The sequence below is a fragment of the Pagrus pagrus genome (assembly GCF_965226575.1).
Source record: "Pagrus pagrus genome assembly, chromosome: 21".
NCBI classification, from domain to species: domain Eukaryota; kingdom Metazoa; phylum Chordata; class Actinopteri; order Spariformes; family Sparidae; genus Pagrus; species Pagrus pagrus.
Genome location: NC_140208.1, coordinates 25,465,946 through 25,481,845, shown reverse-complemented (window position 1 = coordinate 25,481,845; position 15,900 = coordinate 25,465,946). Strand labels below are relative to the sequence as shown.

The window sequence follows — 15,900 nt, the reverse complement described above, 5'->3', positions numbered from 1 at the left end:
ATGGACACCAAAGACAGAGCTCAAAGGAGAGTGATTATTGTTCTCACTTTCATCAGGTGCATACAAATCTGTGTCCATTTGGGTGATAATGCTGCTCTGTGTTGTTCAGATGTAAGAAACTGTCTGCAAACACATCACCCCTAATAACTTTGTAAGGCAATAAAATACTGAGTGAGTGTTTGCCAAATGGTGGCCAAAAATGAAAATTAGTGCTTTAAAGGCCCTGCACACTCACACAGGTATTTCAATTATTTTGGCTAATAGACCTCTGCTAGGATTGATGTCAGGCAGAGCTGTGATGAGAATTGTGTAATATCACTGTACTTAATATAGTACTAAAAAAATGCTACAGGTAAGTTCTCCCACTCTTACTGGTCAGAAGGAAAATGAACAAGAAGGTCAACTTAATGTTAATCAAACAGTGTTCTTGTCCACACAATCTAGGTCTAATCAGCAAGCTTAAAGGGTACCTCCATCAATTTTACAGCATTTTTTTTTTTTTAAAGTAACTGCATGTAAATTTCCTCCAGTGATGTCACTCAGTGGCTAAGTTGCATTGTGGGTAATGTAGGTGCCAGGTTTTGAAAAGCAGTCTTTTGGTCTAGCATTGCACTTCTACAACACTGTTGGACACACTGTGGACAGTTTAAAAACAAAGGATCCAAATTTATACAGCAGAACACAGATATCAAGTTTTTTGTTCCACACCGTCTTCTTATATTTAAGAATCTGGCACCCACATTACCCAGAATGCTGCCTAGTCACTGGGTGACATCACTGGAGGCAATTAATCAGATTACTTGCAGCTTCTACTTTATTTACATATGTAGTAGTACTCCCCAAGACCTGTAAACACAGTTTTTGTTGGTTTAAGTTGGTGGAGTTACCCTTGAAGGTTAAATCACCTGTGGAATGAGTCATGGGTATGTAGGGGCTTTAAAATATGTGTTGGTGTTTATTTTAGTGGAGTTATCTGTTTTGTTGTGACTGTTCATTTTTTGTGTTTGAAGGTACTTATACTGGAAATGTTTTTTTCTCATTTATTCTGGTGATCTTAGCCTGACCCTGTTCAAAATCAAATAAATTAAGATTTCAAATTGTACATTTCCTTTGCTATCTTGATTGTAGAGCATTAATAAATTAAACTCTCTGTCTTGTTTACATTTTATGCTGTAAATGCTATAAAACTTTTCATAGTTCTTACCTTTAACTGAAACGAAAGGTCAAATTATAATTATTGGCTTCATCAATGTCCACAGTTTGTCTCCACTCATGTTTTTAACAGAGCAACAATTACCGACAGTGGTGTGTTTTTGTATCCAAACAGGAGAATACATTGTGATTTTCTGAAATAACCTAATTTCTCTCAGTAACCTGGTCTCTTGTGTGCAGGTAAATGTAGTGAAGGTTTATATGCAACTGTTGCTGTTTCTCTGTGATCCTGCCAGATTGCTCCTTTAAAAGGTATGGCTGTTGCTATAACCCAGCACACATCTCTCTCTACCACATTTTGGACACCAACAATTGAAAGCATAGAATGATTGTTTCTTAAAAATGAATGTATACACTTCGATAGTTAGCATAATTAGAATTTGCAATGGAACAATAAAAATCTAGTGATGAAAGAAGGACTTTAATGCACCGCCCTCTTGATACTAAAAGTCTCCATTTACATTAATTCATTCATTAAGTGAGAGTATTTGGTCATGATAACATTCCACCTGTATCCTGAATTGTCAGGGTCTTAATGTCTACTACTTAATGGCTGTAAAAATGTAAACACTTAATCATTTTTACAAACAAAACAACATTAGTTAACATCCAACAACCACATTTCCCAGCACGAAAACTCAAAGTCTCATGGGAGCTGTAGTTGTGGAATTATGCAAATAATTGTTCTGTTTTCCTTGTTAAAATGACGAACTGTTTAAATCTTACCAGCCATGGAAGTAAAAATACGTTTTTCAAAACATACTGCATGAACATACATATGATGTTTTTTGAAAGAATGATCAAAGAACCATTTATGATTGTGAAAAACTACACTGGGCCAAGAGAGCTTAACGCGGAAGTGGGATGGGATTCGAACTGTGGCAGGAGTTGACCATAGTTTACAAAGTGTACTTGAATGCATCATGAGGGAGGAGTTAGCAGAGCAGTCACTGAAGTTTAGCCTAGCAGGAAACACCGAGCGAGGCTACCACCGCAACGGTGGAAAAAGAAGGAGCCGTTTTTAGTCTGTACCCGGTGCTCAGACGTGTTATTTCCTCAGCAAACACGTTGTCGCTTGGATCATTGGAGTACTCGCTTTCGGTCTGGGCATATTTTCCTTGACTTTGTATGTGGAGAGAGCGCCTAGCCAACTAAAACACCGGACACTGGCCGGAGGTGGAATCCAGCGTCTGTAAACGGTGGACATCGGCTAAGCAACGGCCGTTTTGAATCAGGTGGGTTGGGAGGTTGGCCCGCACTTCACGTTTACCGAGACCTGGTGCCCACAGGTGTTTGCTAACAATTGAACTACACTGTTTATCACAGCCACCTGTTCTGTGTTCAAAACCTGAAGGACTCCAACTCAAGCTAGCTAAAGTTGCTTGTGTAGCCAAACATCATTCTTGAAATTGCTCACTGGCTAGCTGGCTAATTTGTACTTATGATATTCCACCCAGGAATCAAGCAGCTTAGTGTTGTTGCCTTTATATAAGATAAGTTGCACATTTCGCAAAATTCGACTGTTCTCCACATAAATTATTCTATACAGTTACCACTACGTTTTTGGTAATAACCAACTCAAGGTTGTTCATCAAACTTGGTTAACATCCATGTTTAACATTCAGCAATGGTTTTAATTTATCTGCTATTTAACGTTAGCTTACACACACATTCCACCGCCGAAACAATATGTGGATGTTCACACTACTAATATAGCTTCGACGATTTTTATTGTGCATGAATAGTTTGCTTGGTGGATTGGTGGATTGCTTTCATGCTGATTGTACCACACAACTTGAAAGACTTGTAAAAACTTGACAATCGTGTCTATTAAATAAATAGGTCTGTCTTTAACGACGACAGCATTACATTGTACTTTTTTGCACGGGGATTGGCTTGGATGAGATTTGGTCAAATATCTGGTTGGTTAACCGCTGCCTAGCTTGTTGTTAACTTTAAATCTACAGTAAACAAGGCGTTCAGGCAAAAATAACTAGGACACACCTGGTGATGATATCAACTAGAAGCTGTTCATTAATTAGCAAGACACGAGTCCAGAACAGAAAATTGGCAAGAAATTCATTAACTATAGGGTTTCTTGTTAAACTCAGACTGCAGCCAGGTGAGTAGTAGTTGCCGATAGTGTTGCATAATTACGGAAACGTATAACTCGAGCAAGGTGTGTCTCCCCGGCAGCTATGCTAGTAAGCTTTTGAGTCAACGGTCGGGTTTGAAGCATGAGTAACTGGTACGTTTGGGGAGGGGGTGTGTGTGAAGAAGAAGCGTTTCACCGGTTTGGCTAGTTTCAGGAAAATTCACAGGTAAATGACAACATGTTGAATAAAACAAAATGAAATACACTAAACGGCCCTACTCTTCTCTACTCGCATTGTTTGCATTTAGCCAAAGTAAACACTTGAGTCATCTTGTGTCAACTGTGTGCTAACCACTGTAAATGTAACTTAGTCCTCCGCCTCTTGAAATCAGAGTATGATTAACTTTGACAAACTTATATGTCACTCAGACTGCTGAGCACAGGCAGCCAAAAACTTCCATAATCTGGTCAGGATACAGCTGAAGGACACGCTGTCTGTGTCCTTCCAACTCCACCTGCATTAGGGAAAGACTGACCACACAAAAAGCCTTTGTTCTCTGTGGATTTAGTGCAATTCCACCTGCATAGTAAAGTCCACCTGAAACTATTATGGAGGCAAAATAAATGGCCCCTCCCGAATGTAGGGCAAGGCAGAGACACTCTCACCTGCTGATTTTCCAATGTATTTCAGAGGAGTAAGCTAGAATGAAAGCCACTTTTTCAGCTATCTTAGGTGTACAAATGTATGCATGACTGTCAGTGTTGTCTTCAAAGGCTTCCTTTAAAAAAAACAAAACAAGAAAGTTAATTTATCCAAGCTACACTGATGTGGAGAAGTCCAAGAGGCGTACTCTGCTTGTAAACTTCAAACGGAGAACTTGGCTCAGACTGTCACGCTGTGTTTAGCGCTGTTAACTGTTAACTTGATTCCTGTTTTACTTCTCCCAATGTGCAACACATTATCAGGCAGGAAAAGAAGTGTTTTCTGTGGTTTGAAAATGTGATGGAATAGGAAGTAGAAATGCTATAAAATGTCCTTTCAGCTCATCAGGCTTTATAACAGATATACCCGGACATAGCTCATCATGATAATGCATTTTATGGTAGAAATTACTTGGACAAGTGATGGATGAATTGGCCATATCACCCAGCTCTAGGATTGTAATGTTTATCATGAGGATAATGATAAAGTCAACATGCAAGGTGCCAGTGTTGCATCTTGCTCTAGGCTTTACCCTCTCTCAATATAAGATGGATGTGGTACCCCGAATCTTGAGAATAAAGATAAAGACAAAAAATGCATGGGAAAATGCACTTCCCATTGGAAGCCTGATACCATATCATAAAAATAAATCCAGAAAGCATTTCTTTATGTATACAATTTTCTTTCAACAAAATAATTAAATCGATTGAATAGCATGAAATTGTCAATTTGCATTTTGTGTTTTTTCTAATATTTTACTCGGAGTTCAAATGTAATAATGAAACAATCAGGGTGTTATATTAATTGATAGCAGCTGCATAGTTGAGCCTTTCTGGTAATAATGACAAGTTGCTGGTGAGTCAATTATGAAAATGTTTCATTATCTGACTGATGATACCTAATGCTGCGGTTGACAGCTTTGCACTCTAGCAGCCTGAGCCTAGTGAAATTACATTGAATTGACCCTTACATTTCAGGAAATTACCTAAAAGTCTTCTTCTAAAATATTTTACCATATTATTAATTGATTAATAATAGTTCTATATAATAAATAGAGCCCAACTGTTACTCAATTTGTGGGATCACCAATTTTAAGGAGTAAAAACTTTTGATATCTATATTGGCGAATATACACATGTTTTGCAAGTTATCAGTGTAATGTATTATATGACAAAGATATTAATGGAGGGATGATATTTTACAGTCAGTAAACTTTTCTGTCTAAAATGACATCAGTTCACTGAAATGGTAAACTTAACAAGGAAATGTAATAATTCTGAATTACCCCAGTCATCTTTTCCTGCACTATAATGTCTAAGATAAAAACTTTTACATATCGGTGTAATTCAGACAACATATACACTTGTTTCCGATATATATCTATGAAAGGCCAATGTCGACCAAACAATATATCAGTCAGGCTTTAGTAATAAATGTAATACTTTCCATTACATCAACTCTCTAATGAATTCTATAAAGTTTCCCATATTAAAATTTAATTGTCTGTGTCAGAGAGGTATTGGTTTAACTGGGCTATGGAGGCTGTGTTACTGTATTGTTGAATTGAATTATTCTGAAAGGTGTTGTCTAACCTGGGTTAATCTTGGGCAACATTTGGGTGAAAAAGAAGTGGGACAGCAGTAAGAAACCCTCAATTGTCTGTTACAAGTGCTTAAATAGATGGTTCCAAATTAATGTGGGTTTATGATGGATTTATAGAAGCAGCTAAATGTCACGTTTTAAACACTCATCACTACAAGCAAACGGTGACACCGTCAGAAAAGTCACAAGTTAATTTGGACACTAACTGAACTTTGACATCAGTACTCTGACTCTCCCCTCATCATCAGTCATGTCCTCCCGCAGCAGTTCTCATGTGATTTGTTTGTCAGAACTGAAATGTCTACTACAGTACCAGTTGTTTAAACCGATATCAAGTACCCGTAAATTGGTACAGGTACCCAGAAGTACCTTTTTTCTGTACTATACTCTCTCTGTAATAACAAAAATGTCTGGTCAAAAACAGCCTATAACTGCTCAGTGTCAGTGACAGTCTGAACTGGACTAGTATAAACATTGTGCTCCTTCACGCCCCCATCTTCTCTGTCTCCCTGGTTCTGATTACAGGAAAGAGGCAGTGAGTTGGTGGGAGACATGATATCCTGGCAGCCACACCCAAAACTGACAAGATCTCATTTCTGTTTTGTTAGTGGAAGGAAGCATCTCTGTAATTTTTGCTGTAGTGGATATGACAGAATCTCCCTTATGCTCTGTCTTGTTAGATGCATTCTTCAGTCTAAATACACAGAAAAAACTCTCTATCTCATGATTATTCAGCGTGTGCTCGGTCTAAGTCAAGTGTCAGCATGACGCACACCTGATGGTTTCTGGTTCATGTTGCTCAGATGCCCCCTCCCTCCCCCCTCATTGCACTGACTTGACACCCATCACACCCTAACCCGCAGCACACCGTCCATTGCTGACTTGAGAGGAATCATTTCCATCCCCACAACCAAGAATAGCTCAGTGATGTCCAGCTCAAGATCACAGAGAGGTGTCAGGCTGTGCACTTTCAGTTTTATTTGGTGCCTTTATTTGGTGCCTTATCGTGTGTGTGTGTGTGTGGTCACAAATGTTTACTGTGATCTGACCGTGTGCGCAAGCCAACTTTCTCAGGCTGTACGGTCTAACAGCAGCTGCCTAACAGGTTCTGCTCCACCTGTCTGAATATGGTTTACTTTAACCTACATTCTTTGACAACCCTGTATGTGTGCATCTGTACTTCAAGCTTATGACTTGATCAGATGGCAGTCAGACAGGGTCTCATTATCTTTGCACCTTTTTTCCTGTCTTGCAGCAAGTGCTGGCATAGCTGCTGATTGCATAAGTCCATAAGTAGAATGTTTTGGATGCCAGGCATTTCCTGGCCATTCTTTCTTCCTCTGAGGCGCTATGCCGCTGAGAGACGCAGACCATGTAGAAGCTCTGCTGGTTGAGCCGCCTTCTCTTGAGGTTGTTGTTGCCCTGTTCAGACATGTTTATGCACATTTTCTCCCTCTATTGACTTCCTTTTCAACTTAGATGGCTTGGTTGATATGCTGGGAATTTGATGACATCAATGATGATAAATGGCAACCTGCTAACAGAGAGTGAACGCTTTAAGTGAAGGACTTTTGGGTTGGTTTACTGGACATCAGAGATGGCAGATTAAGGCAGACTGTTGCTGAATGTGACTTTGTGAGAAGAGTCAATAAGCCAGGTGAATTGGCTATCATAGGTAAATACTGCATGTTACCCTATCTTGCTGAGAGATGAGCTCACTGTAGATCAAACAATGTGATGAAAGACGCAGCGTACTGTCAGTTGAGTTCATTGCTCTTTTACTGCCAGGTGAAATTCCTGGGAAAATCCATATGTGAGATAGAAGTAGGGCATGTCACAGTGCAGTTCTCTGGTGAAACTGGTCTGCTTTGCTGTGTTTCTGTGTTGCTCACTTCTGACCTGCCATTGTTCTCCTGATTAACCTGAAACTACCAGGTACTTCCCTGTCACAATAACAACCTTGTCCACAGTCATCACAATGTAAATGAACCATTGTTTATGGTGTGTGTACGTGCTCGCGCTCGAGACAAACCTGGAAAAATTTCATGATTCAATCTACCATCATTTGGGGAAGTTATTTATTTATTTATTTATTTTATTTAAAATAAGCTTGGGGGGACCTTTTTTAAAAACACTGAGCACCAGTTAGAAAATGCCTTTTTATGAAAACAAAGCACCAACAGGATATATTAAACTTGTAATGTCAAGTGTTATGTATTGCAAAAGGCTGTGTTTTTGAACAGCATCATCCGCTGAAATGCCAGATGATATGTTAGAGTGAGAAAGGATGTCGACAGCCATGACTAAACATAACGTGAAAAAACCTTTAAAATGTCTGCGAAAATTTCTGCCCCAGTCACCTCAGATTTTCATCAGCAATGGTGCTTCTTTAGCAATGTACACAACAACTCCCCCTACGCTCTTTCAGTACGTCATTGAACTATGTCTTCTGTTTTCTTTGTTTTGATTGAGAGACCCCTAGCAGCAGAAGTTACACATTGTGTGTTAAAGGGAATAGTTTTATAATTTGCCTTTTTTGCTTTCTTGCTGACAGTTGAATTAGAGGGTTTGTACCCCATTCATATCTGTCTGGTATAACCAGCAGCTGATTAGCTTAACTTAGCATAAAGACTGGAATTGGTGAAATGGCTGGCCTGTCTCTCTCCAAAGATAACAAACTCTTGTTTGTTCAATTTGTACAAAAAAAAAATGACAAGTTATGCTTTTATGTTACTGAACTATTTATGTTATGAACTATTTCTCGGCCAGGAGCTGAACCTTCCAGAAGTGTTACTGTCACTGAGATTGTAACAAAGTTATTGCTGGAATGCATATTAATCAAGTGATGAAGTTTTAGCCCTAAATAACTGTTTAGGTTGGTCTTTTGTGGGATTTGTTGACGGTAGGAAAATTATGGAACACCTCTAGCTGCATCAGTTAATCAATAAGTCGACAACTATTCATTTAATTGCCAACTATTTGAATATCTTTGGGTTGCAAACAAAACAAGACATTAATGGATGTCATTTTGGGCCTTGAGAAACAATATTCAAACAACTAATCAATTAGTCGAGAAAATAATCCACAACGGAAATAGTTGTTAAGCGTTTCCCCATCTAAAATTAGACATACAGTAATTTCGTCCAAATGAAATAGTCGAAATGTCAGAATTAGGATTTTAAATCTCCAAATATCTGATGAAAGTATTGACAATCAAATGCTATGAATCTGGCCAGGAATTTGATGCCAGCTCATCAGCTGTTGTTGACTCTCAGTGCTTGGTACAGGTACATTTCAGTCTGTACCGTAAGTAAAGTGCAAATTCACATAGCATTCCTGTCCATGTGCCCTTGAGCAAAATGCTCTGTGACCTGCCCTCTGATGAAAGTCGTACGTGTCTCACATAGGTAAAAATAAGACACCTGTTACAAATTGAAGTATGATGATAAAGTAAAGCTGCTAAGCTGTTGCCTTGTTAGCTCGGCTTGTTGAAGGTTGGGTTGTTTCATTTTGGCCACTGTACAAGATTTGGAGACGGAGAAGAGGAGGAGGTTAATCCAACTGTCTGAACTAACAGCCTTAAACATCACTGCCGTTCACATAATTGTGATGTTCATTCCCAGCCTTGGCCCTTGATGAGTAGCTGGTATAGAAATAACACTTGAGTGCGTTTAATGAATGGGTAATTTGTGCTCTAATGTCTGTCAGGTTACTTGAAAGGCCACAATTAATATGGTCGGAAACGAACGAGTGTGGGATTAGGATGTCTGACTGCAGAGGGAAACTCACACCTGACATGTCGCATGTGCTGAAGGCTGTTTTTACAGGAGGAACCCAAGCTCCCCATACTGGTTGTTGGCCTCAGTGTTTACATGTGTGCATATGTGAGGGTTGTATTGTTACTCTCGTTTTCCAGCAGCAGATTCTTCTCGTAGCCCTTAGAGGCAGTTGTTTGTGAGATAGACCTCCCACCCTGGCATTGTCAGCAGAGCTTATGGCTTTAAACTCCCTCTTTCTGCTCTGTTGCTTCTCCTGGGACTGTCTCAGACACACACACGTGCACACACACACACGCACAGGCACGCCCGTGCAAACACACATACAGGGTCTACAAGGACTACAAGCTTGTGACCTGCAGCAACAACAGGCATGTTGCTTGTTGATAAACCTTCAGTGACGTGTTTATTTTACCAGTGGGAGTTGTAATTGGCTGCTCAGTTACCAGGTTAGTATTGTCATAAGAGTAACAGAGTTTGGAAATGTATGCCAGTATTAGAAACCTGATGATATTTTTTGATTTTTGATGTGTCTCTTTGGTGTTTTGTTCTCCTCACCAAAATGAAGACATATATTTTTCTGCAATGATTTCTGCTCTGGTGTTCTTTGACTTTTTGGTGCTGGCTGTGATTTGATTGGTGTAACATCTGTGTGGGTTGACATGAAAGAAGTTTGTTTAATCATTTTAATTCCAAAAGTCTAACAGTTTTGAGCAAGCTACAGTGGAGCTAAAAATGATTAGTTGATCGATGGTAAATTGATCACCAACTATTTTGATAGTTGATAAATCGTTTTGTCTTTTTTTTTTTTAAAGAAAAACATACAAACATTCTTTTGTTTAAGTTTCTCAAATGTTAACATTTCAAGCTTTTTAGTCTCAATGAATGAAATCAACTATATCCAGATACAAGATTTGGCTCATATCAAACAGCATCAATTTTCAGTGTATGTACAATAACTAAATCCATAAAGGTCCTGATAAGTTGAAAATGCTTGTTTCAATATCTGCACTGGGAAAAAGTATTGCTGTTTGTTTTTGTTTTTATTTTTTCAGTGTCAAAAGTTGAAAATTACATAGAGCTACCTACCTGTACACACTCAAATAAATGTATTTTAAAAGAAAAAAAAAAATCTCAACATAGGTATTTTAAAATGCTCAGTGCCATTGTTCTTGCGAGTGATGCATATGCAATATTCACCAGGAGAGAAAGGCATTTAGAACTATAATCTAGTTGAGCAACTTAAGCTGCCCTCACAAGGCTTTGTCCAGCCAGCCTACTGCAACAGAGTAGTGATGATTTTTTTCGTGGAGGAAGCTGGACTTGGAAATGTGTGACGCTGCCCAGCAGTGAGTCAAGGCAGCACTGCTGATATGAGGGTAATAACAGAACTATGTCTCCATTTGGACCCAGGAAAACGAGCTGGTTCAGACGGAAAACTGTGACTCATGGTGCAGGCCTTTTGTCATGGACATGTGACATTGTGGATCATATGTCTGACTGCAGTTATGAGTTTTCCTGTCCCTCTGAAATATTCTTCCCTAAGCTGTTTTCTTTTACATAGTTGAGTGTCAGTGAGTGAAGGAGCCAGAGAGCTGAGGGCCGGGCCTCAGAGAGCAGACACACCGCACAGACACTCAGGCTTAGAGGCCTTTATGCTGCTCTGTGGTTGAACCTTTCCTTCACGTGATGGAGCTTAGTCAGTCAGTCGCTCTGTAGAACGTGGAGCCCATCAGTTTACCACAAGTTGTCTCTACAATGCTTAGCCTTCTCAGACTTCCTCTGTGATACTTGAAGAATGCAAGGATGATGCATATATTCCTTCCCCTTCCCTTCCCATTTTTTTTCTGAAGTGGCTGCCTGTATGTGTGACAGGTGTTTTTCATCAGCTGGCGTATGCTGCTAAGAAGGCTCACTGTGTGTGTGTGCGCGCGTGTGTGTGTGTGTGTGTGTCTGTGTGTGCGTGCGTGCGTGTGGCAGCCAAACAATGGTTTTGTAGTTGTGCCCTCACTGACCTCTGGCCCTTATCTTTTGTTTCTTTTGGGTGGGGGTGGGATGAAGGACATGTCTCAGCCTTGGAATTCCTTTCTCTCATTAGCAGTCCAACCAGAGGAAACGGTGAGCTACCTGAGGCGCCTAGTAGATTCTAGGTTGTGCCTGAGGTCTTCCCAACACTCAAAGCATGAACTCTAATGTATAATTGAAGTTGTTCATTCATTCATTGCTGCCTCTGCTGTTTCACTTGGCTGACAATAGATGGAAGGATTTTTAAACTTTAAACTTTTCCAATTTTAATAATCGCATGTTTCAGCAAATATTCAAATATCTGCCTCTTTTCTTTGTAATATAACTCGAAATAACACATTTTTAGTTTTTTGACTGATGTTCAAGCAAATTAAGTAATTAAAGCATCATTATGTAGACATTGGTATTTTATGCGATTTGGCGCCGCCACCATTTCTGAGTGAAACACAACTGTCGTCAATACGAATCCCATCTCTGTAACAATTTGTCAGATGTAATGTAACGTTACATGCCAACTACAAGCAAAACTTGGCAGGTCATAACCATGTTATGGCTCGAAAAACTTGCAGTATATCTCAAGGTAAACATGCATGCTCAGGCAATTTTGCCATGTGGCAGTCAAAGTTTGTACAAGCGCTGCACACAGCTCAGAACAGTAAGAGCTGCCAAGCTAATGTAACATGCATGAGGCAATAACACCTGGCTGTAACATGCTACCGGCTAAACCTCTGTTGAAATGAGCTGACTTGGCTTATGATCAATAACGAGCGAGTTGACAACTTTGCTAACACAGCCAAACATCAACTTCCTCTTCCATCTATTCACCTCTGTCATGAGGCCTGTACAGGGTGCTGAGCCTGGTTCCATTGCCTGCTTCCGATTCTGGTGCCCGTTTTGGTCCTGCACCTGAAAACCTCCTCCTCCCTGCAGTCCAAAGCTGATGTGAAAGCGGTGTAAACACATCCCCGATGGTGCTCAAAGCAGAGTCAACTAGCAGAGCTAACTTTCAGCTACAGTACGCAGCAGTTACATGTTGCTTTCAGGGAACTCTGTAAATCACATGGAATTGAGGCAACCAGAGGACAGCAGAGGGAAAAACCAGAAAACATTTTCTACATAAAATATGGTCCAGTTTCACTTAAATTATTGATTTTCCTCTCAATTGAGTGACACATTTAATATAGTGCTTTTCAGAAGGCAGAATGAGCTGTACATTTAAAGTCTCTGTGCATATTTAACATTGTCCAGCTGTTGTCTGTGTTAACGTGATTTAATTAATTTCAGAATGGTACAGGTCCAACTTGCTGTCATGGCTTTTATGTCGCCATGGCTCAGCACTTAGTCAGATGCGAGCCCAAGGTGTAAAATTACCATCACATTTATATAATGAAATGCACGTGTGAAAGGGGCTAGAATCAAATGAAATTAGGACCAGATTAAATGAAGATTGTGTTTTGCTATGTTGCTCTGTCACTTACCCTTTTACATTCTACAAGTAAGTCCCTACATTAAAGTAACTGTGAAGCTGTGTAAAGTAAATGTGTGTCAGGTAAAAAAGAAATTAACCAAGCCAAACGTGTCAAGAGTCAAAATTGATTTGATTATCGTATACCAGGATTGTACAATGGAACGATAGATTGTATTCTGTTTATGCAACATATAAAAATGAAATTACATAAATGGATGATTAAATGAGGTCAGGAGGAGTCCCACATCCTGAGGAAAGAAGCTGCTCTGTACGGCAGCAGATACTTCTGTATCTTTTGCCAGATGGCAGTAGGGTGTACAGACTGTGGCTGGGGTGGCTGTTGTCTTTTAGTATCCTTTGGGCTCTGTGCAGAAATCTCACCAGAGACTTTTGAGAAGAGCAATGAGAAAACTAGATGGTAATGACTGTACTAAGACAAATGGAAACACTGAACTGGTGGATTCATAATTTAACTGTGCCCTTCTCTCCCCACTTCTTGTCTTCTGTCTTTCCTCCCTGTAGCGTGCGTCAGTGGGCCCGCAGGCTCCACACTGGTGCTGAGACAGGATGAAGAGGTTCAGGCGACATGGCCAGGAGTCTCAGAGAGATCGACTCAAACAGGAACTTTTCCAGTTCAACAAGGCAAGTGAACCTTGACACATGGCGCAGTTCAAGACACATTACAGAAGCCGACAGACATGACAGGAAAGAAAGTGAAGGCAAAAAATCATATCAGCAATCTCCCCCCAAAAATTAATCTGACCTAACTGTATTGCAGAAAATAATGTTGACTATTAAAGTGCACTTAAACAACCAAAACCAATTCCTGATGTTGGTGTACTTTTCCTGAGCTGTTTCTTTGTGTGGTGCACTTGCAGGTGAGAAAGATGCACAACTTTATCTGTGTTTAAACAGAATTCACCTAATGTTGCCTGGTGTTAACCATAGCTTTTTAAGCTACCGTTTTGTCATTTTGTTTACACCTACACACCTACTTCGACCTGATAAGTAAACAAGTAAGATCATTGTTTGGCTTTTTGCTTGATATTAATTTTGGTGATGATGACTTTCAGAAAAGTATATTAAAAAAATCAACCATTCCATAACAAATATAGGAATTATAAATCATTGAAAGTACCCTGTTAATATGCTCTCAGGCATAAGTCCAAAAGACAGTTGCTTTAATGTGCAGGATCAGATCCAGGACTCCACCATGAGCAAACTCTGCAAAAGGATGGAGCTGCTCTGAGTGTTTAGCACTATTACTGGTTGACTGCAGAAACAGAATCATGCCATTACTGCTGAATCCAAGGGCAAATACAAATAATTCTAAAACAAAACAAAACAAACAAAAAAAACAGAACATGATAGATAATACACACAGGTGATATAATTCTGACTAAGACTAGTATAGTTCAGACTATGTATACACAATTTTAAGAGCAAACTGAAGGCGAGATGATGTTGGTGATGATGATGATGATAAAGGTTGTTCGCCAGTTGTGTTTGGATTTTTTGTAATTTGATATTCATTTTCAGTAATTTGTCAGTCAAAAATGGATAAATACAATTTATGTGCTCAGCTTTATTTCTTTTATCTGCATTGGAGGCAGGACTTTTTTAATGTGGTAGTAATAATTTTGACCTTGAATGTGAATTGCTATGAACAGAATCTTTGATTACCTTTCTGAATTTGATGGATGCAATGTCACTGGTGAGGTTCATGTGATGAATTAATGATAATTCAGATGCTATAAATAGGCAAAGCTGTGGGTAACACTCATGTATAATGGCAGCAGTGGCTCTTGTCTTGTCTGAGGACCGAGCCAATGCGACAGTTGGTGAAAATGCACTTTTTCTTTGCCATTAGGCCTGCACGATATTGTAAAAACATCATATTACGATTATTTTGACAGATCTTACAATTGGACTTTGATTAGTGGGAATGATAATTTTTGCTTCACAATTTTCATTTTCACAAAAAAATAAATTTAAAATCATGTTATGGCATTTGTTGGGGTCTGTACCAAACAAACATCTGGAGAACAAGATTTTTAGACCCGGGCATCACTACAGCACTTCATTAAATACCATTTGTCACATTTTACCTTTTATCAAAAAATGGCAGCTTTGCAGATTTGGATAAAGCACATGGCCATATTGTCAGTTCAATAATATTTTGATTAATTGAGGGCTTAAATCTGACAAAAAGTGCCCATGCATGCAGAAGCTTCAGCTGCATCACATTTATAGTACTATACATCCACATGACAGAGACAGCAGGATTTATCTTTCTGTATTATCTGTCATCCTTCCTATTTCTTGTCCACTTGCTTTTATCTGCTTTGTGTTTTGCTGCGGTCTGTCCTATCCTGTCATTGTCTCTGCTGTCACAGCTCAGTCTCACCCTCCCCCTGTCTGTCCTCTGTCTCCTCCTCAGACAGTGGAGCATGGATTCCCCCACCAGCCCAGCGCTTTGAGCTACAGTCCCTCCCTGCAGCTGCTGTCCATAGGCACCCGCTCCGGGGCCATTAAACTGTATCCTTCACTGTACCTGTCTGTAAGTAGTTGTCAGGGAGGAATCTGGGCGTCATGTTTGAACTTGAGGCAGGCAGTGGTAATGAGCAGCTGTGACGCAGCTAAATCCGCGTCTGTGGTTCACATGAGCACCTGGTTCAGGTATTTCATTTTCCCACACTATTGCTCAATGCTGCCTGGCATTTTCAAATTCCAGAGTCTATGGCACTTCATAGCCTTTTGCACAATTATGCTCATTGACAGTGCAGCGGAGCCAGTCAGTACACTCTCCCCATTGACACAGAGACACACACTGGTTTTGATAACCACGGTACCTTCTCTCATTAGGATAATCCATTCATACAATGCAGCAGATTGTTCAGGGACAGGACAGCAAGAGGGCACAGATAAAAGAAAATCTGTAAATGAATATTGTGAGTCAAAGTGCAGAATGCTTCAGGCCAAATCAAAGAACAGCGCTGCTTCTGTGTTTTTTTATGTG

General features: G+C 39.7%; 1 protein-coding gene across 1 annotated transcript in view; it reads left to right on the top strand.

Annotated features, from left to right (window-relative positions):
• Positions 1–2,168: 2,168 nt before the first annotated feature.
• llgl2 (LLGL scribble cell polarity complex component 2) overlaps positions 2,169–15,900 on the top strand; it is a 35,390-nt gene continuing 21,658 nt past the window's right edge. The window contains exons 1-3 of the mRNA XM_084341630.1: positions 2,169–2,447; positions 13,404–13,523; positions 15,322–15,419. Coding sequence (XP_084197756.1) covers positions 13,449–13,523; positions 15,322–15,419 — 173 coding nt within the window. The 5' untranslated portion in view covers positions 2,169–2,447; positions 13,404–13,448. The remainder of the gene's footprint in view (positions 2,448–13,403; positions 13,524–15,321; positions 15,420–15,900) is intronic.